At 44.4% G+C, this 21,455-nt stretch overlaps 1 protein-coding gene and 1 long non-coding RNA gene across 3 annotated transcripts in view; one reads left to right on the forward strand and one right to left on the reverse strand.

Annotated features, from left to right (window-relative positions):
• Positions 1 to 2,426: 2,426 nt before the first annotated feature.
• Positions 2,427 to 4,966, reverse strand: LOC113964154. Its single transcript, XR_003533076.1, has 3 exons — positions 4,798 to 4,966; positions 3,391 to 3,463; positions 2,427 to 2,585 (listed from the first exon to the last, which is right to left on the reverse strand). It is a non-coding gene; the product is annotated as an uncharacterized LOC113964154 (long non-coding RNA).
• Positions 4,967 to 5,985: 1,019 nt separating this feature from the next.
• JARID2 (jumonji and AT-rich interaction domain containing 2) overlaps positions 5,986 to 21,455 on the forward strand; it is a 215,960-nt gene continuing 200,490 nt past the window's right edge. The window contains exon 1 of one of the 2 annotated variants that reach the window (XM_027676086.1): positions 5,986 to 6,384. Coding sequence is in view for 1 of the 2 variants with exons in the window: in XM_027676084.1 (XP_027531885.1) it covers positions 7,503 to 7,547 (45 nt within the window). In the remaining variant the exon portion in view is untranslated. Of the gene's footprint in view, positions 6,385 to 6,936; positions 7,548 to 21,455 lie in introns of those variants that run through there. The other variant, XM_027676084.1, reaches the window with a different exon arrangement.

Here is a 21,455-nt window from a genome sequence, read left to right on the forward strand (position 1 = left end):
ACCCAAAATCAGAAGTTCATACCTATTTCACATTTTTTGTTTGAGCTTGTGTACTTATGAGGATTTGGTTCAAGCTCGTGTGCCTCAAGGGGTACTGTCCCACAGTCCTATGTCTCAACAGATGCAGGGCAACTGAGCAAACCGCATTAAATGCTGAACAATGTGGCAAGGACAAGCAACCTTACATTGCCAGTTGTAAAAAGGAGTGAAATAAAATTCAAAGGAAAGAAAGTCTAACATAGTACTAAATTCAATAGAGAAAAGGCAGACAAAAAGCCAAATGAAGAGATTTGTGGTGCTTTTTCTGATGTGCTTGCACTGAGAACATCATGACAGTCCACAAGCGATATATTTCCGTCAGTTTTGTGTGCTAAAGGAATATATTAGTTCCATTTTACAGACTGTAAGCTGAGGCAGTCAGAAATTAAGATCTGAAGAGTCTCAAAGTACCTAAAACCCAGGTCTTGCTAGTACTAAGCAGAGCATTTTCTTTGAGTGTTCAAAGGCTTCTACCAGCCTTTGGTGCAGATGCACATGTGTAGTCCTAAGAGAACCCATAAAATGAGGAACACAATGCAAGAGCTACAACGGGAACACTTTAGCAACCACAGACATATTTATTTCCCCATCTCCTCTTCTACGTTTTCAAGTGGGAGAACAAAGTATCCTGCACATTAGGAGATTCAGATCAAAGAGCTATGATGGTCACAAGTCACAACTCATCACCTGCCTCACAACTGTAGCTATTTATGTACAAATTAGTAGTGCTGACCTGGCCACTATTAAAAGATTGATGTAAATGGCTTACCCAGCATCACACTCCTTGGCAGAGGATCAACTTCTCCAAAGCAACATTCAGCTGCCTTAACAATGAGATTATGTCTTCCCTTCTTACATTCAGGGAACATGGGAGGGTAAGAGTTCAACAGACAATGCTCTCTCTCCTTCAGCATGTACTCTAATTCATCCCCAGAGCAGACTTGCTTAACAGACTGAATAAAACCCAATCATCCTATGGAGGTGGGGGGAAAGGTAGTCTATTTTAAGATTATTACAAAGCAATATATAGATGTATGGATGGAATTAAGATTGCATAAGCATTTCCCCAATTCTGGCATTTGGTAACTTTTCAGTGCTTAACTTAGCCACTTTAATATCCTTTCACTCTGACCATCTGCGTAGTGTCTGTCTGCATGTGTATGTACGGCTGCTTTGAGGATCCTGGAGATGCTAGGCACCACATCTCAATTACTCAGAGGACTTTAAATCACATGCATAAATCTGCGGTGCATGAATCCAGCCTCTCTGCATACAGAATCCACTACACAAGTAGAGCTTAACTGCATGATGGAAGCTGCTGTTGGGAAACCCTTAGACCCACATGAAGAGACACCATCTTGCATGTACACAGGCTTCCTATGTTGCATGGTCATTATGTTTGCATTTTATGTGTATGTTTAACAAAAATGTGTTCATTTATGCATATATTTAACGTGTGAAAAAAGTTGTGGGGAAGTGGCCAAACTGATAGCCAGCAACCAGCTACTCACATCTCTATTTCCCCATGGGAAGAAATAAAAGGAAGTTCTACTTCCCTCTTCCCCAAGGGAACCACTCACAGAAGTAGCTGTTTTTCTCTTAGATATGTATTGCAATGATATCTTTAATATTCCACTCCAATATTGCTGTAACGTGCTATGGGACTTTTAAGACCAAAGCAAAACAGTAAAGCAGATTATGAACACAGGACAGATAGGATGTAAAGCATGACAGAAAGTGGAAGGGAACCCCAATTGGAAAGTGTGGAAACTGGAACGTCAGGTCTAGACAGCAACTCAAGCCAGTGGCAAGTTATCTGTCGGCAGAGGCCTTTGATGGTCTCTACATCCTTCCACCTGCTACAGGAAAGAGTCGTCTGTGTGTGGTAAAGTTCCGTCTTCTCAAACACGAAACAAAATGTGCTACACATAAATGATGTTATCATTAATGGCAGAAAAAGCTAATCTATAGGAACATGCCTCAATTTTACAAATCTGGGGGTCCATTTTTAAAGTCTCTTTACTTACTCTATCTTCCAGAAGCCATTCAAACCTCAGAAAAGTCCAAGAATCCCTCATGCATTACTGCATCTCTGCAGATGGCCAACCTGATTCTAGGGCTAGAATCAAGTTCTGTATCCAGCAGGGCAAAGCTATCGACCCTCTCCCACCCTGACACTTCTCAGTGTACAAAACATTTTGCTTTTTTCCCACACAAGAGATAAGATCTTGGAATTCAAACCTGTATCCCTTTCAGATGCAGAAAACCTGTTCAGCACTAGAAAACTTAATCTTATCTTTTCTGAGGCAGGCATAATTCAGGTAAACACAACACAGTTGAAGAAAAGGTATCCAGAAGTTATTTTTATTAACTGGTAAGCAGCCATCTGTCCACAAACAATCATAGCCTGCCCCCAAGACAAGGCTCCTTTATGGCTGAACTTGTCTGGCATCATGCCCTTTGTTTGCTGACTGTTGAATTATGGCTCTTGAATTCACCCCATGTTCTTTCTGCCTTCCCTGTACTGCTTGTGCCTATTGTTTTATCTGTTTGACCAAAAAGAAGAAATAAGAACAAAAAAACTTAAATGGTTGTGCTTTGGTTTATAGTAAATCCTCATTTTCCTGAAGAACTAAATATTCTTCTTTATTTGTTTTGACCAGCACCCATACCAGGACCTTTCACAATAGCTTACTAAAAATCTTGCCCCAGAACTCTGAGTACACCCCAATCCAATCTGGATACACACCTGCTCTCTGAGTTTGAAAGTGTCAAAAGCAGTAGTCCCTGACTGAAAAAAAAAAAAAGTGCAGTCATACCTAAGTCAGACAGGATGAATGTTCTTTTCTTATAACCTCAAAGGGATTTTATCTTCATTGAGATGTGAACTAGGCAAGTATTATGAAAGTTGTAGTAGCTGGAGAGGTATCACCAAGGTTCCTTCTTATTGAAATTTCCTCTCGCTTTTCACTGAACTGTGTGCTAGAAGATGACTATATTTCACCTCTTGCTCAGAGATAACCACACCTAAGATGCTTAGTATGCACAAGTCCAAATGCACAATGCATAAAATGTGTTATGCTCATGCAAAGAACAAATCCACAATATCATCACTGCCCTCCCAAAAAATCTCCACCCCCAAAAAAACCCCAAATCTCTTTGAACAATAGTGTCATACACCAGATCAGTGAGCCCGTTCTGGCTTTGCAAGTTATTGGAAAGGTTGACGCTGGACAGCGATTAAAAACTAACTGTAGAACATATAAATCCAGTTTGGAGACTCCGTTATAAATGTGTGTAATTGCTGTATACAACGAAGAAATGAATGAGATGAAAACAAGGAAACTCTACCATTCTAATGTTAGTCATCTCTCAAACATCTTCAAGGCACAGTTGTAGTTGGAAGTGACCAGGATGAAACTTGCTATCAAATTAGAAAAAAAAAGAAAGTGATCAAATGTAATGGCAAACACTGACATCAGTAGCAGTTAACCTGTGACACTAAGTACTATTGTAACAGCATTTAATCAAAAATGTAAACGAGTACAGTAAACCACTTCAGCTTGAATATTTAAAAGGTCAGTCTCCAAAATGCACATAAGCTAGAACTGAAAGGCAAGATCCACCACGAATACATGATACACAGCACATGCATAATGCAACGCTCTATATAACAGAACGCAAATGTAAATAGAGTCACAGATCTACGGGAAAGGTTTCTGCCACACAGCCTCAAGAAGAAAATTCATTAGTTTACACTGACAGGAAGCTCTTGTTCAACACATGGCACAAAAGCCAGCAGCAAACATAGCAACACCCGGAGACTTCAGGAAGTAATCTCCAAAGTAAGAAGGAGGGGAATAGTTGGTTTTGCTACCTCATTTAATTTGAGAAAAGCCAGGTAGGTTTTCTACAAGAACCTTTTTGCTCAATTCTTGACCCAGAAATACATGAATCTTTGTCTCTTTGGGCTTTCCAAAATGTCTCTTGGAAAATCACAGACTCACCATTATTAATCAAAGAACACCTGAGACAAAAGCATTTTCTTCCAAGTATGTCCTAGACCTTCATGCTACATAAACACCTTAATAAAAAAAAGTGAGGGCAGAAAGTTAAACAATCCAAGAAGTGTGCATATTTCCAATTTAAAGGAACAAAATACTCTCCTCAGACTTGCACTTAGAAATAATGTATATTTTCCTACAGAAGGCCTAAAGGAAAGGCTGTAAAAGACTAACTTGATCACAAGTAGTATTACCATAAAAGCTTGATTTTGGATGAGGCCAAGCACACAGAGATCATTTTGTACCCCATTTTTTTATTACACAAGACTAGGAAAAATGTCTCAAAATAATTAGCAGTAAGCATGAAGAAGTGAAGGGAAAACTAAGAAATCATGACATAGCTTTATTTTTTCTATTTAGTGTCTTAAATGTGATTTGCATATTTCTAAGGTAAAGGGAGAACAATATGCTCACTTATCTACATAAGTGAGGAAGGATGGCCTCACAGTGAAGACAGAAGACTAGGAATCAGTGAGTGAGGTTCTGGCAAGTTCTGCGTCTCCTGCTCTCCTGAGTTTGAGCACTGCAACTCAAAAGCCTTGCACAGAAATTTTCGCCCCTACAGAGCAAAGAAAATACTCTCCAGAAAGGATCTGAACATAAAAACTACATGTGGAAGACAGCATGAAGTCCCTAGTGTTACCTAAATATATAACTATATAAGTATATAAGCATTAGCATAGAGGTACCTCACCTCAGAGTTTATGCCAGAGTTGTACAGAAAAGCACAAATGGCCACGGGGTATGGTGATACCTCACCAGGGAGATCATCAATGACTCTCTTTCTTCCCTGTCCCTGGAGTAAATGTAATCATAGAATCATAGAATGTTAAGGAGTTGGAATAGACCTTAAAGATCACCTAGTCTCAAATCCTCTGCCATGGGCAGCAACACCCCACCAAACCACATTGCTCAAGGTCTTATCCAACCTGGCTTTGAACACTGCCAGAGTTGGGGCACCCTGGGCAACCTGTTCCAGTGTCTTACCACTCTCACAGTAAAAAATTTCTTTCTAATATCTAACCTAAATTTCCCCTCTTTCAATTTGTACCCATTATTCCCTGTTCTATCACTGCATTTCCTGACGAAGAGGTCCTCTCCAGCTTCCATGTAGGTCCTCTTCAGATACTGGAAGGTTGCTTCTCTTCCCCAGGCTGAACAGCCCCAACTTTCTCAGCCTGTCTTTGAAGGGGAGGTGCTCCAATTCTCTTATCAACTTCGTGACCCTCCTCTGGATTTCCTCCAACACCTTAATCCGCCATTAAAGAACTGTTGGGTTTTCACTGAAGATGCATCTTCCACTTTCCTACCAGTTTCCTACAATTTTTTTTTTTTTACTTAAGGGAAAAAAAATAATTTAATCGAATGTCAGGATTTCTCACTGACACCGGGTTTCCAGGTGCCGCCCGGCGGGTCCCGTGGCAGATCCCGCCGGGAATCGGGCAGGGCGGCGCTGCCCACCCTCGGCACCAGCTCTCGGCGCGGACGGGCCGCTGCTCCTGGGAAACCGCCGAGCTTCCGGCAGGATTTGAAAGCACACATCCCTCCGCACAGAGAGGTTATTCTCGGGCGCGCCGGACCACCGGGCCAGGTCCCGCGGGGCAGCCCCAGCGCGGCGGCGCCGGCAGCAGAGGAGGCGCGACCTCAGGACACCTTGGAGACACACCGGGCGAGCCTCGCAGAGCCCAGCCCGACAGCCTGTCCCGAACTGACACCGCCCGCCCACCCGGCAGGCGGTCTCTCTGTCCAGCCAGCGGTCTGTCTGTCCGCATGTCCGGCAGACCCAGACCGCCGCCTCCTCGGCGGGCACAGCCCACAGACACAAAGTTTTCGTGTCGCCACTTCCCAGCCCAACCCAGACACATTAATCCCCGCGCTCTCCCGGCAGCCTCCCGCGGCGCCTGCCTGCCTCCCCACTCCCTGTCAGCGATTCCCAATAAACTTCCCCCTCGCTCTCCTCCTCCTCCTGCCGTGCCACCCCCCCGGACACCCCCAGCCTCTACCACCGAGCGCCGCAGGGGGGGCCTGGGGGGAGACAAGCAGGAGGGGGAAACCAACGCAGAGAGGTGGGGGAGGGGAGAAGGACGAGCGTGGCGAAGGGGGTTCCTCGCCCCGCAGCCAATCGGCGGGCGGGCGCGCGGGGCACGCCGGGAGGTGTAGTTCTCCGCCGTTCGCCATTTTGTGGCGAGGGAACTACAACTTTCCTCTCGAGCAAGGATAATTCTTGGGCCCTGCGCGGCCAGACGTGACTTCCAGGTGCTGCCAGCGCAGCGGGCCCCCGGTGCGTGCCCAAGCCCGGGGGGAGGCGCGGCGGGCGCAAGGACGGAGCGGAAGGGAGAGCCCTTGGCAGGCGGGAGGCTGCTGCGGGGCGGGGAGGGGGCAGGGCAGGGCGACCGAGCGTGCTGCGCACTCAGGGACCGTCGGAAAACTCCGCGCTGGGGCGGCGGCGCAGAGCTCGCAGCGACCTTGGCTGCCAGGTGGCCGCGCTTAAATGCCAAAAGAAAGGAGGTGGGAGGAGGGGTGGGGGGTGAGAGAGGGAAGCGCGTGACGCTTGACCCGCATGGAGTGTTCAGCGAGGCCTGTTGCATGCGCTGAGCGCGGCGCTGCGGCTGCTGTCCCGGTTGGGAATTGAGGGCGAGCCCTAAGCCGTGTATGTATGTATGTGTGTGTGCGTGTGTCCGTGTATATATATATATATATATTTATATATATATATATATATATACACATACACGCGCGCGCGCGCACACACACACGCAGACATATATATTAAAAAAAAAAAAGAAAGAGAGCCAGGTCCATTTAAAGTTGCTGGCGGAGAGCTGTTCTCATTGGTTGGGGGGGAGCTGGAGGAGCGGAGACACACACGGTGCGTGCAGCCCTCGCTGCCGCCGCCGCCGCCGCTGCTGCCGCCGGAGCCGCCGCCGCTGCTGGAGTTGTCCCTGCTGCTTTCCCTGCTGCAGCGGCACAAACGTGACTTCCAACGTCCCGATTATTTATCTTCTCCTCCCGGCCCCTCTCCTCCTCCAAGATGTAACTACAGCTCTGACACTAAGGACCTGCAGATCGCTTAGGCGGCTTGAGAAAGAGAAAAGGGGATATCAAGGGCGTCGGTTTTTTTTGTGTTTGGGGGATATTTTCCATTATAATGCTTCACTAAAGTGAATTTTTTTTTTGTTTCCTTCGCATTCGTCTTTTTTTTTTCCGTCCCCCATTTCTCGGATTTATTGCTAGGAGAATCACATTGTGAGGAAAGAAAGTCGGATTACAAGATACCACTACAAACAACCCCCTCCCCCCTGGATTTTTTCGGTATTTTTTTTATTTTTTTTTTTAATTGTCGCGGCTTTAATTCATGAAGCAATTGTCCCCTTTTGCAATCAGAATTTGGATACCAGAATGAGCAAAGAAAGACCCAAGAGGAATATAATTCAAAAGAAATACGTAAGTGGTCATAACATATATCGTTTGACTCCCAGTTTTAGGAAATGGCAGTGAATGTCAAGTTTATAGCTAATCCTGCAGCTCTAAGGCTTTGGGAACAAATGTGATGCTGAATTTGATTTTTTCTGTGGTGTGGTGGGGGAGTTTCAGAGGCCCCTTTTAACGGGCAAGCCTATCCAGTTTGGTTATAAAACCAGATTTGTGTAGCGATTCCTCCGGTGAATAAATGTATTGACCTCAAATGACACAATCATAATCTAGTTTTAGATGAAACGCGGGGAGCTCGGGGGGCTGCCGCGATAATGTCACCGAACTGCATTTTCAAGTGGTTTTACTAATTCTGCGCTTTTGCATGCGAAGAGAGATTTGTTTGGGTTTTTTTTTTTGTTGGGTTTTGGTTGTTGGTTTGTTTTTTTTTTTTTTAATGATCTACGTGTGTCTATCCCCGTCTCGTGAAGCGGCGGCGGTGGTTGTTGGAAGCCCTTTAAGTTGAAACCGAGTGTCTGGTTATGGCGAGCTGGTTTCTCGCAGTACCACATCCCATCTCCTGTGTGTGATCCTCGGCTGCTCTGCCTTGCGATAGACGCCGGAGCAGCTGGGGATCGCCTTACGGGCAACGCGTTCCTAGGGATTGACCGGAATAATGAGGAAAATGGCTCGGTACAGTTTTAAAAATAATTCATTATGATGGTTCGAAAATTTGGGCTAATCCAGCGCAGCCCGGGCTGTATTTCTGCCTCTCTTTATTCAGCCGCTTAACCAATCCCTTGTAATTGTCTAATCCTTTAAACATATAAATGTGGACGGGTAGTTAGATTTTTGTTCGTGCTCCAGTTACGTTTTGATTGGCACAGGGCAGTTTTTCTTTTCGTTTGGAAAACGAAGGGGATTATCCATATATGCAGTAGAGCGAATAATGATTTTTATGTGAACGTTAAAAAAATTATATGTGTATATATATATGTATATTGTCCCCCCCCCTTTGCCTCCCCCAAAATTATGAATCCTCGCTTCTGGGTGTGTTTGATGCGAGGCTTTAAAAGTTGTAGGTTATATCTTGTCTTGTCGCCTCCGCCGATTTCTTTCAGAGAGGGGTGTTCCTTGGCAGGGAGGGTGACCTTCGGGACACTTTCCCTCGCTATAATACAGATTTGGTAAAAACTGCAGTTGACTCCAGCTGACTGCCCGCTATCGATTGCCCGCCCCGCTGAAACGCTGCCCGGGGGTGGTGGTGGAACGATGTATGTGTGTTGGGGGGGGGGGGGGGGGGGGGGGGCGCTATTTTAGCGGCCGCCCCCCCCCCCCCCTTCCCCCCCCCCCCCCCCCTCCCGCACCCCCTAAATTTCCGAATTAAAATACATCCGCATTGCAGAGGAGAGGGGAGCCCGGGGCCGGCGAGTTTAAACTATGGCATCGAAACGGGAACGGCGGGTGGAAAGTGTGGCGAAACACGCGAGGCGTCCACGTTTCCCAGGCAGGCAGACAAAAGCGGGGCGGGGGGGACGTAGGGGGGAGGAAACCGCGGTGTTAATAATTAAAGCTGGGGGAGAGGAAAAGGGAGAGATCGCCCCAAACCCCGGCTCTCCACGGGCTCGCCGAGGCGAACAATGCGGCGCCGCTCCCGCACCGTCGGGCAGGGGGTGCGAGCGCGGCTCCCGGGGGAGGAAGGCAGGAGGGACGGGGGCGGACAATGTGCCGCGGTGCTCCCGCGGTCACAACTTCGCGGCGGCGCTTTCATTTAACCCTTCTCCCCCCTGCTCTCTTTTCCCTCCGCCCCCTCCCCATTTTCACTTCTGGCAGGGGGCGGCGGTGCCGGCGGGGCGCGCTGGCGGCGGCAGCAGCAACAGGTTGTGGTGGCTGTGGCGGAGCCCGCGGGCCGCCGGCCACGCCGCCGCCCGGCCAGGTTCGCCCCGCTCCCCGTGACGTCACAAAGGGACGGGCCTGCGCGCCGCGCAATCCTCGGCGCCCCCCCAAGCGCTCGGGCTCGCCCCCCCCGCCGTGACGTCAGAGCCGAGGCGGGGCGGGGGCGGGAGGAGCCCCCCGGGGCAGCTCTCGGCGCCGCCGCGGGGGGGGCAGGGAGGGGGCGGCCCGGGCCAGGTGAGCAGGTGCGGAGCCGCCCTGCCCGCTTCGATCTGCGAGGTGGGAGGAGAGTGCCGGTCACGTTACCCCGTGGCGACACGCGTGGTGGCACGTCGCCTCCTGCCCGTGACCTTCGGGCGCTACGGCAGCCCGGCGGAGTACGGCCGCCGCCGCCGCCGCCTCCTCCTCGCCCGTGCCAGCACAGGCTTCGCCTGTTCCCGGAACAATGGTCCCGGTGTCGGGCCCTGCTGCCCGCCTCGGGTCCCTGGTGCCCTTAGCGCGGAGGTGATGCCCCGCCGTGAGGAGCTGCCTGGCCGCCCCCAGCCGCACAGGCACCAAGTGGTGCTTTGTGGCCCCGCTCCTCTCATACCTCTGCGGGTTGTCGTAGAATCAGAGTCACAGATCGGTTTGGGGTGGAAGGGTGTACCTTGAAGAATATCCAGTTCCAGGCCGCCTGCGGTGGGCAGGGACACCTTCGGCTAGACCGTGTTTGTCAGAGCCCCGTCCAACCTGGCTTTAACCTGGTCTTATGGTATCGGGAGCAGAGCTTGTTCGGGCTGCTGCTGCCGTTTCTTCTTTTCGGCATTTGCAAAATGAATTCCGAAAACAAGAAGGTGGTGAGAACAATGGAGTAAAGCCTGTGTGTTGTGGGCTGCCATCGCGGTCTTGGCTCCCCACTCCGTAAGTGGTCACAATTGAAAGTTCTCTTAAACTTTGGGAGTGTTATCTCCTGGTAACCCAGGAATGAGGAAATCCGTGTATGCATCTTTTTTTTCCTGTGATTTAAAAACGCTATCACTTAATTTTTAAAAGAACCATGGCTGACTCATACAACTCTTTCTTCTTACTTTACCCTCCTCCTTCTCAAACATCTTTACATATCAAATATTGCCTTTTCGCTCAAGCCTCAGAAAACTGACAGCTTTGTAAAGCATCCGCCGAGAAGCCAGACTGCATTCAGTATGCACTTGGAATTAATAGTTCTTAAGTGAAAAGCTTTGAAGTCTTAAGCGTAATTTCACAGGTGCGTTTTTCTGCCTAGTTTTGTGATTCTGAATAGCAAATCTTCTGTTTTTGCTGGCTTAAGTCTCAGGGTATCAGACCTGGTTTACTGTCTTGAAATACCTCCATGGTTCTGCCACGGTAGCAGATGGTAAAATATAATTAAGGAGTAATGTCAGTACTGTTGCCTCGTGTGATTCGTTGCCTTGTCCTTGTAGAAGTAAAACTCCTGTAGTCTGCCATGAGATGACATGCTTCACCTACCGATGGCCTGGTAAGCCCCTCAGACAGAGGGCCCGCAAGGCCCTGCTAGGATTAGCATGCTGCAGACATCTGAGGAGAGCTCCTGTGAGTGCTGCAGCTTTTGTGCTTGGAGCGGGCTCAGGGAGTTTTGGGGGAGATGGTGACCATGCAGCACCACCACCTCCTTCTGCATCAGAGATGTTTGTGCAGGGGCCTGATGCTGGGCACTCCAGTGCTTCAGCTGGACTCTCCTGCCCTGCTTTTTTTTTCCTGTCGGAGTTTCCTCATTTCTCTCCTGCAGCCCCACAACTGACAGCAGGCTTTAAGTCTGACCACTTTCTACAAGAAATAATGTAAATATGTCGCTGGCAGCAGAGGTGGTATTCAGTGTACATTGCATCTTATTTCACATCATCTTCTGGGGCTTTCTTGTGTTAGGTCTCTTATAGGCTTGCAGTAACAATTCCAGCAGCGTAGCACACTCAAGTCTTTTTTTTTTTCCCCTTTATGTAAAATATAAGCTAGCTGCACTTAAAAGCTGCATTTGGGTTTCTGTTAACCTCCTCCTGGTCTCTTGAGAGTACAGCATTACGTTGTAAGTAGCTATAGGGTAGTGCATAAGTAGAAACTAGTAATTGAAATACTTTTTTTCTTTAAATGAATATTTTCTATCAACAGATGCTTTGCCCTGAGATACTAATGGACTCCTGCTCACTCTGATGGACTGCAAGCCAGGAGTCTGTGTAATATGCTGTCCAGAGTGAATTACAATGAATCAAGGCTCCCGTGAAGAGTTTCTAATGTTCATTAAGCACTTCCACCTTCTCTTATGAGGATTACTAAGCCAGCATTAAAAACATATTACCCCTTCTTTTTCTGTAGATATAAAGTAAGAGTTAATGTTATGCATATGCTAAAGTGTGGTATAAAAGTCAGCTGATTCTGTAAGGCAGTAGCATTCCCTCCATTTTATTGTTTGATGAAAAACAAAGAAGTCTAAATTACTTGCCTGAAGCTACATGCTGTAACAGCGGCAGAGTTGGAACTAATCTGTATTTCTGCTGCCTTGTCCAATATTCTATCCTGCAGTTTACAGGCTTTTACTACAAGGCATGGCATCTGCATTACAGGGACCACTTTTTGCAGTTCCAACTTTCTTAAAAAATTTTCTCCTCCCCAGTTACGGTCTGGACTGTTAGATTAACATTTTATTTTTAGCATAATAATAAAATAAAAGAGGCATTTCATTATGGATGCTTCTTTTCAGTAATCATCATACTCTGCAGCTGATAGAGACCAGTTGATACTGTGATGACTCAGCTGTGTGAGTATTACATAAAGTAGGTCAATTTTTACATCTCATAGTTTAAAGCTAAAGAGACTCCACAATTAAAGTTTATATTTTGTTTTTACACGTTACTGTTATTTCCTGGTTTGAACATATCTGAAAGTTCTTGAGGAGGAAGGAAATGGTTTTTTGGGGGTTGATTTAGGGGTTGGTTTTGGCCATTTTTATTGTGTAGTGACTGAATTCAATCAACTTGAACTTGACGGAGGGGAAAGACCAGCTGCATTAGTTTCTAAAGTTTCCAGTTTTCAGCAGTCAAGTGAAAGGGAGGCTTTAAAGGTAATTTTTAAGTAGGAAAAAAAGCAGAAACACGTTTATTATTTTTTATTACAAGCACCCAGCTTTTGTGTGATCTAGCAGATGTGGAATTTGCAGAGGAATACATGCTTCTTCTAAATCCAAATTTGCATTTAAAACATTCTGGTTTTCCCCCTTAGTCCTTTGCGTGGCTTTCTTCCCAACTATAAATGTAAACCAAGTGTAAATGATGCATTGTTTGCCTTAGTGGGCAGACAGTCTGAAAACAATAGTGCTGATGGATTTGACTGCCTCTGTGTAAGATTAACGGGACATTAACATTCAAGTCTAATAATGCAAATTTCAGTGTTGCCAAACCTGAACTTCCCTTAAGTGTTTCCTGATGCTGATGGCCCTAGATGTCCCTGCACTACAGGCCAAAAATTCAGTTGACAGTTTTTAACCTCTTGTTAAGTCTTTAGAGAAACGGGTAAATCATACCTGGAGTTTAATGTCCAAGTGAGTGATGGAGTATGGTACACATATACTTTTTATGCTTAACTACCATTTTTTATTTAAAGCATTTTTAAGTAGTAGGAAGCCACCAGGAAACTTAAAAGCTGCAAATCACTTGTAAAATTCAGGTCTAGCATGTGAGGATTACTTGGCGCTGAATTTTAGATACAGGAAATAATATGCTTGCCAAAATGTATTTGGTGTTCTCTTAGATCTTTGATGGGTTGGTTGTTTTGCTGGCTTATTACTTCTGGGAATATTGGATGTGATCCTTCTTGGTTTTTAACGGGCAGGTTTTATTTGGGAACTCTTGGTTTTCATTTGGAGGGGTGAGTTTATTTCAGTCAGTCAAGAAAACGTTTCCTCAATGAATCAGTAGGTAGAAGGTTTAAAACTGTTTGCCGTTTCACTTGCTCGGGTTTCACACTTTCCCTCGTGTAATGACATCCTGTTCTGATGTTGTTCCTTCAGTAATCCGACAGAGGCCTGGTATTTCCAGTGGTGGGCTGTGGGAAAGGAATAAACCCTTTAATTATATCAGTGAGGTCTTGTTTGAAAATTTGCTAGCTCTTTTCCCCTTCATATGGCCTTTAATTTTGTCCATCCCTTCCCTATGCAGATGAAGGGTCCGAAGCTGTAAAACACTGCTCTGCAAGCGTGGCCATGATCAGTGGCAAAGCTGAGCGGTGGCTGAGACCATGGCCTTGCTGAATGGCGTGTCTCGAGGCTCTCAGCTAGGGATCACAGCTCCCTGGTTTGCGAGCAGATGGATGCTGTGAGTGCCCCCCATCTACTCCCATGCCAAGTTTATTGGCTTAATTTATGCTGCTGCGGAAAGCCTTTTGGAGTGACCTGCTTGGCTGAGTGTGGAAGCAAGATAAAAAAAGGCTCTGGTGGAAATCATCATTTCACTGGTACACGAAGGGAAGAGTGGCATGTGAAGCAGCTTCAGCACTTCTGCAGCAAATGTCTTGTCCCACCCGGATAAGGAATATCTCTTATTTTTATCTGGAGGATAAAACCCTCCTTTAATTGTGCCTTAAAAATGGCATTCTGTAGTTAAAAACATGCATTGAAAACAAAATGAGGAACCTAAACTACAGTTTCCATATGCTTTGTGCATCTAGGCCAGGCCTGTGGAGCTGGAGTAGTTTCTGGTCAGGTTCACTTTAGTGCTTGTAGGATTGCTATAGTTGCGTTCAGACATTTTGACACTGCTAAAATCACTTCAGCAGAAATGTGATGATGCCTGCAGAAGAGTTCATAATTGCATCGCTTGAGGGGCATGACTTAAATCCTTTCTAAATGTATCCCCTCTGTAATCTGCTTCATCTTTGCTGCCTTCTTGCAGCCTTTTCTGCCAGGTTCTTCCCTTGATTTGCTCTGCAAAAAGGCGACTTTGGACTTGTGACTGTTACTGTATTTCTTTTACTTTCTAAAGGCTAGTGGAGAAATGCAAAAAATAAGAATCAGTTTGAGAAATTGTGGCCTACTACTGTGCTCTAGGAGGGTTTGTGGTATTCAAGACCCTGTGCTCTGCTGTCAGTTCTTTAATCTTGCCTTGCTTGTCTGACATCTTTTGGATGACGTGATGGTTGCAGGAGATTAGCATGTTTTGGCACACACACGCTATGATGACTGGCTAACGATATTTATAAAGTTCAAAAATAAACCATGGGAGCTCATTCTGACATAATCTACTAATCTTAGTTTTGCACTTTGATACTGTGTTGTCTGAGCCAAGTCAGGATAACTATATATTGCAAGCAATTCATTTTTAGCTTTGCTTGCAGATTACTGCTTTTAAGTTAAGAACGATGAGAGTGAATTTGGAGAAATTACCAGCTATATGTATACTCCGTGCCTATTTTTAAAACAGATCTATGTGAGTGGGTAGAGATACATGCTCCACAATATTTCTGGATGTGTTGTGTACTGGCATTTTGATGTGATGGTTTTTTCCTTCACTGCCCACAAGAACAGGATGGTCTTCTCGGTCCTTTCCTGCCTTTGTATGTTACGGGAGGGACTTTCTTTTCTCTTTAAGGATTATGCGTTTATTTTTTTTCTGAATAAAAAAAAGCTTTACTTTGGGTAAACTTCAGTCTTGTGCTAGGCATCCTGCTAGTCACGCTGCATTTTGGGGGGGGTCCAACCAAGAGAGTAAGCTTTTGAGGCTCCTCAGTAACAGGAATTCAGTTTTCCCTGGACCCTGACAACTCCATTTAAACAGCTAAATAACGATTTTCTAGCTACATTTTTGAATGGCCTGCATTTTTAAGAAATACAAAGGTGAACTTGCAGATGTAAAGCATGTGGGTCCAGGCAATTGCAATGTACAAATATTTTTTGAGGTTGCTGCTATTAAAGTGGACAGAAACCATGAGTCTTGGACAAGAGTCTGTTTAATGTCTCACTCTTTTGAGATGCTTATCATTATTTTTATGAGTTGTTATATTTAGCATATAATTTTCTATGATGTTCTGAAACTGGGAATCTTTATGCCCAAAAAGTACATAGCCTAGAAATTGCATTTAGACTTTTAAGATGATGTAGTCTACCACCATATGTTTATAGGTTTTTTTCTTTCTATGAGGTACCCTTCAGGCAGGCAAAGGGTAATTTAGAGAAGGGATATCTTTCCTTCTTTCTTGCCTTTTTATGTCATGGGTATTACTTTCAACCAGTTTGTCCCACAGAGTTCTTTTTGGTACATCAAAGTTGTAAGCCAAATCTCTCAGCTGCAGTGTGCATATAAAAACCCCTGTAAGACAAATTTCCAACCCTGCACGTATGCCAGATCAATTAACTTCTTAACTCAACTTGAGCTGGAAGAAAAAAAAAAGAACTGCTTCTGTTTTGGTTTGAGCCCTACAAAACTTGGTCCAGACATTAGAGTTTATAAAACTCAAAGCCAAGTGAAAGGAAGGATTTCTATTATTGTTTTTTAAGTTGACTGATAACTAGGCTGGTGTTGTACGTGGTTTGTTTTTGGGTGGTGTTCCAAATGACCGGCCTTAATGTGAGTGTATTTCACATAAGGATGACCTAGATGGGCGCCTGAGATGTGGTTTTCTGATTGATAGTCACTTTTTTACCCCCTCTTGAAGTGTAGTGATAATGTTGAAAATTCTCATGGCCTATTGCCATCTTGCAGACTTGCTTCCTGAGTGGTCTAATATTCCCTCTGGCTGCCTGTTCCCCTTGTCTTCTGAAGGCCAACATGTGTAACCGGGGGATAACTCCCACCGCAGATTGGGGACTTTCCAGGTTAAAAGTCAACTAACAAAATGCAGTTGATTTTTTTTAATGTGGATTCATTTAATATTGCCATTTGTGATGTAGCTGGAAAAATACTTGGTCTGGGGAAGGTGTTGCAGGGGCACACAATGAAGTGGCAAGGGAGGGGTAGGATTGCGTCTGTTAACAATAGAGTAAGTTTCAGTGGGCTGTGAAATTATGACTAAATAGGAGTCAAGATATATGTTTTATTTCGTATCAAGCAAAATTAGCTGTCCTTGTCCATTCTAAGGGTTGTTCGCATTAGATTTTGCTGTACTGTTTTACTGCTGGAAGCATGGTGAATATTAAATAACGTTGAAATGAAGTTAGGCCTCTCAGGTGAAAATGAAGCTGAAGGTGTTGGTGCCTGTGGTCATGGTAGTGCCATAATCATTTCCAAAGTGCTAAAATATGTTTAAGAGGATTAAAAATGTACCACTGTTACGTGTTATGCTTGCTTAAGTAGGATTTGGACAATTTTATACTTAAACAAGAGAAGAAAAAAGGGGAAGAAAATAAATAAAGATAGCTGTGCTACTGGAGGCTAAGTTCCACTGCTAAATGTGGTAAAAGAACTACTTTTTTTTTAATGCAGCAGCCACACACTCACCCCACAATACAAGAGCTCCACTGTGGAAGTGAAGCCAAAGTGTACTGTTCCATTTTCTACATCTTAGCGTAAGGACCTGCTTACAGGAGGGAGTTCATTCAGAAATTTCTCTTGGCTTTATTTGTCTTATTTTGTACTACAGTTCAGATAGCTGCTTCTTTTGTTAAAACTGCTAGTGTCTATTGAATGTACAAGTGAACTGAAGTGCTGATGTATTTTTGCCTCAGGTTTCCAAGTAATGTGAGAAGGGCAAACCATGTCAGATCAAGAAGCTACAAAACCCAAGGTTTCCTATAATTATAGAAAGAGCAGGATGTGGCATCACATGCCTTTTTCTCACCATTGAAGCCAGCACTGGTGACCCTATGACTCGTTCCTTCGTGGTATAGTGCTTTGACCATATCAATATGACCAAAGAGCTGCATGTGAAATAGGGTCACTGAAATTGTCACTTATGCCAATGCTCTGCTTTTTTCCTTCACCTTCTCATCTTTAAATGGCATGGTTTCAGTACAAGCCTGCAAAGACTTTTTAGTGGCACAGTAAAGGGAGCAGTGGGGCCCAAGGATCTCTTTGCCTCTGCTGTGGATTAAAAAAAACGTGTGGAACTGCACCCTCAGTTTCGATCCACCAAGCCGCTAGAGCACGTGCCTGTCTCAAATGTATGAATACTCTTACTGACGTCAGCTGAAGTACTTGGAGCTTGAGAGTTAAGCACATGCCCAAGTGCTTTTCAGGGCTTGAGATTTTGCCGTTCCTGTGTAAGAGTGTGTGCAAGTATTTGCAGGCAGGAATGTTAGTTTTCTAAGAGGGTGATAGCCATTTCATGGTTTTAATGGCTTTACTAAATGTAGTGCTGCCTGTTTTTTTTCCCCCTGAAATGTTTCCTTTTCTTTTTGCTTCTTAGCCTCTTAATATTTTATTTAAATGTAATAATTGTTATTTTTCTTTCCTTACTCTTCATTATAGTGTGCATGTGTGCATAGTACTGACATTTTTACAGTTCACTCCCCCCTCTCTTCTTTTCTTCCAGTGCTGTGCTTTTCTCCCTCTCTTTTCTGCATATTTCTCTGATTGAGCTCCTCTATCCACTTTGTCCCTATGTGATGAAAGTAGCTCTTATAAAGTTACTGCTATTTCTCTTTGCAAGAAAGCAGAATGAACTGTTGTCGCAGTATTGTTTCCATTTCCTCAAGTCCAAACGGGGACATGAGGAAAGGTTCATGAAGCTCATTTGGGGGGCCAGGTTCATAGGAAATACTTTGGAAGGGGGATGGATTGTACTGTTGCTACTTGTCTTTCCGCCTTTGTGCGGAATTTGAGTGTTGGGTGTAGAAAATACCAGCTGTGTACTTAGGTTTTGCAAGGCTCAGCAAACTGTTAATGTGCAAATACTATGGAGGAAAAGTGGAACGTGGCCCTGACCATTCCTTTTTACAGTCCTTTTATGAACTTTTGGGAAATCAAATCCTGCTGATGTGAGCATTCAGGAAAAGCTAATTTCATATTTCACATACATTAAAGGCTTTTATTTATAAGCCATTAATATTCATGCTCTTTCAGTCAAGAGCAGCTTTTTGTGACACGACTGACCAGTCATAAAAACCACTGCATAGCTTCCATTATTGAAAGAAGCCCTCAATCTTCATTTTGAGAATGACCTTCCAAAATAACTAACAATAGTCAGACTTCTTCAAGCCTGGGTGACAGACCAGGTATAACGATTTCTGGACACTGTTGCTTTGGAGATCAGGAATACAGTTTTCAGCATAAATTTTTTAAGAAAAGTGTGGTCTCTTTAAGTCTTCTGGGTAGTACAATTTCTTTATCTCATATTTAGTATTTCATTATAATACCACTTCAGCTGGCTTCTATGAAAGCTGGTTGTGTATCATGCAGAAGAAGGAAATGTGTTTATGATGTAGATAATTATGTTCCCCCCCCCCCCCCCCCATAAGCATATCTTCTTACATTCTTGTTGATTCCTCTTCCTTTCTTAGTGTCATTTTATGCCTGTTACTGTTGCAGTCAAGGATGCTGTGAATTAATTCCCAGTAGGCATTTTGGAAATTTCTTGTTCTCTAATTTGGATGGAGGAAAGTGAATGAGTAAATTGTTACTTCCTTTTTGTCGCTAACTTTTCTCAGATCCTGCCAGTGGTGAGCCTGCCATTTTTTCCCCCTTGCAGACTGCCCATCTCTTAATGCACTGTAATCAATGGTCTCCTCATGCCTGGTGACTAGTCGGGCCGTTCCTGCTAGGCTCTGCCTCCTCGCCCAAAATAGGACCAGGAGCAGCATTCGTGCATGCACACCTATCTGTATGTGTCCTGCTTTCCCCTCTGGAATACATTGAGCTCACCACAGGGATTCCTTGGCAAAATGGTCACAAGTTTTTTAGCTTTTTGGAAGATTTTTTCTGGATATGCCTTTGCCATACTTTTCTTTCCTTTTTTCTGCCCCAGTTCACCTTGCATAACCGCAAATAGGTGGTACTGGCTGAGGGACTGTCTGGTTATCAGCAGTCTCAGAATCTGTCTCTTTCACATGAGCTCTTTTCAGAGGTGTTTCAAATCTTTGTCAGTTTATCGCCTGCACACTACAAGCATGACTGCAGCTGCATCTGGGGCTTTGTCCGGGAAGCAGGAGTATGCTCAGCTCTGGAGAGCTAACCTGCCCTCCAGCACAGTTTGTGAAACCAAGGTTAGTATAATGTGAGAAAAACAGCCAGGATATTTATCCATGGTTGGAGTCCTGCTCGCATGGAGGAGGCTTGCCCCGAGTTCCTGATAAGGTCCTGCCACTGTCCCTGTCTTTACCCATCTTGGGAGTATTTTAGCTGCTTTTACTTGTGTGTGCTCCCTCGGCACTGTGTTGTGGTCATGCCTTCAGAAGGTCAGCTACAGCTTGTCTGATGGACATGATAGCTTAGGAGGGAAATGCTTCTTCATCTTCAACGAAGAATATATATGAGCAAACTATGCTGTTGCCTTTGGAGAAAGACTTTAAAGGTGTCTGTTCAGGCATGCTTTTGAACGTGTTCTAAAATTGTTCCCAACTATCCTCTGTATAGGTGATTTATCGCTGTTCTTCTGTTCTCATGGAGCAATAAATAGCATCTGGGCTAAAAGGTTATCCTTTCTCCTTAAAAGACTTCATTCTGTTGCACTGCTTCTTCCTTAATTCCATGCTCTCCAAATGTCCAAGTATTTTTTCCCCACCAGAGAAGACCCAGTATTTTAGTCATGTACCCACATGTTACAAAGCTGAAGCAACACAGTATAGCATTTCAGCTTTGAAAACTCATTCCTCTGTGGAGGACTTCCATTAAAGATAGTTCAGCTGGTTTACAAATTTCCAATCCACTGACTTTCTCGGTGATTAGGTCATTTTCAATAAAAGCAAGGATCTGCAGTTGATCTGAGGGAGTTAATACATAGTTTAATTTCAACACACGTGAATAATGTTAAGCCCATGCATAAACTAGTCTAGTTAAGGAGAACAGAATAATAGGTGGTCTCTTAAGGCAACCCTCTGAAAAAAGAAGTAATATCTTATAAATTTTTAACTACGTAAGAAGGAAGATTGAATAGCTGTCATTATTTGAGACAAAGGCTGTATGAACAGTTCTAATACAGGCTGATTGATCTACTGTTTAGCTTAAAAAGTAGGACAACATCTAGTAAAGGAAATCTCAGTTATAGAGAACTGGTTATCAGGGCTTCTAATCCTGTGACAGATAAGAGAATATAAAACTGTCAAAAACAGGGTTTTAAATCTGCATCTCCCAGGTTGCTGTCATTTGCATGGCTTTTTTTTTTTTAAATTGGTTTGATTGATTGTTCGTGCAGGAAGTCCCTAGAGAAAAACCAAGAGAATTTCCACAATGACATGACCTTTAGGTTCTTGAGGGTGCAAGTGTCTGCTCTCAGGGTTACCTGTTGCAAAACTTTAGTTGTCTTCTTACGCTGACATATTTCAGCATGAGGAAGTTCTCTGGAGCAAAGTGTAACGCTATACAGCCTCATTTCATGATATTTTCCAGTGCCTGGCATGTCTAATGCCTATCTAAGTAAACTTGCTCAGCTGTTCTGTGTTGGCAGCATTGGTAATCTCACAGTTCTTTCTGTAGAAGATTCATGTGTCTGGCTCATCTTGGACTAGGTTGTAGAGCTGCTTTATTGTCACTTCTGAAAAGTACCTCTGCCCACATTTTCGCAGTACGAGTCATCTTGTTATTGTCAGTTGGACTTTCTGGTGTGGAGGACCAATGCAAATATTACTAGGGCTTAATAAGAACCTACCTTTGGATGAGTATTACTGTTGTGATAAAAATGATGGGAGGTTGGTTGCTCATTGATTTGTGTTTTTTGGCCACTTTCCAGGATGAAACTGTAACTTCGTTACGTAAGAGTTTCAGAACAGTACAGAGTTGTTCATTTATTTCCTTCGACTGTTATCAAGCTGACAGCTTGCCTTTGGAGGGTCATATGTTCAAAAGCTGCCAATTGGATCTTACTTCAGTTTAGCCAAATGTGGCACAGAGTCTGAAGTGCATTTTGTCCCTAATATCCCCCAGCCCTTTTTTTTTT

This window comes from Neopelma chrysocephalum, unplaced genomic scaffold (genome assembly GCF_003984885.1).
Source record: "Neopelma chrysocephalum unplaced genomic scaffold, ASM398488v2 Primary Assembly neopelma1_26, whole genome shotgun sequence".
Taxonomy (NCBI): domain Eukaryota; kingdom Metazoa; phylum Chordata; class Aves; order Passeriformes; family Pipridae; genus Neopelma; species Neopelma chrysocephalum.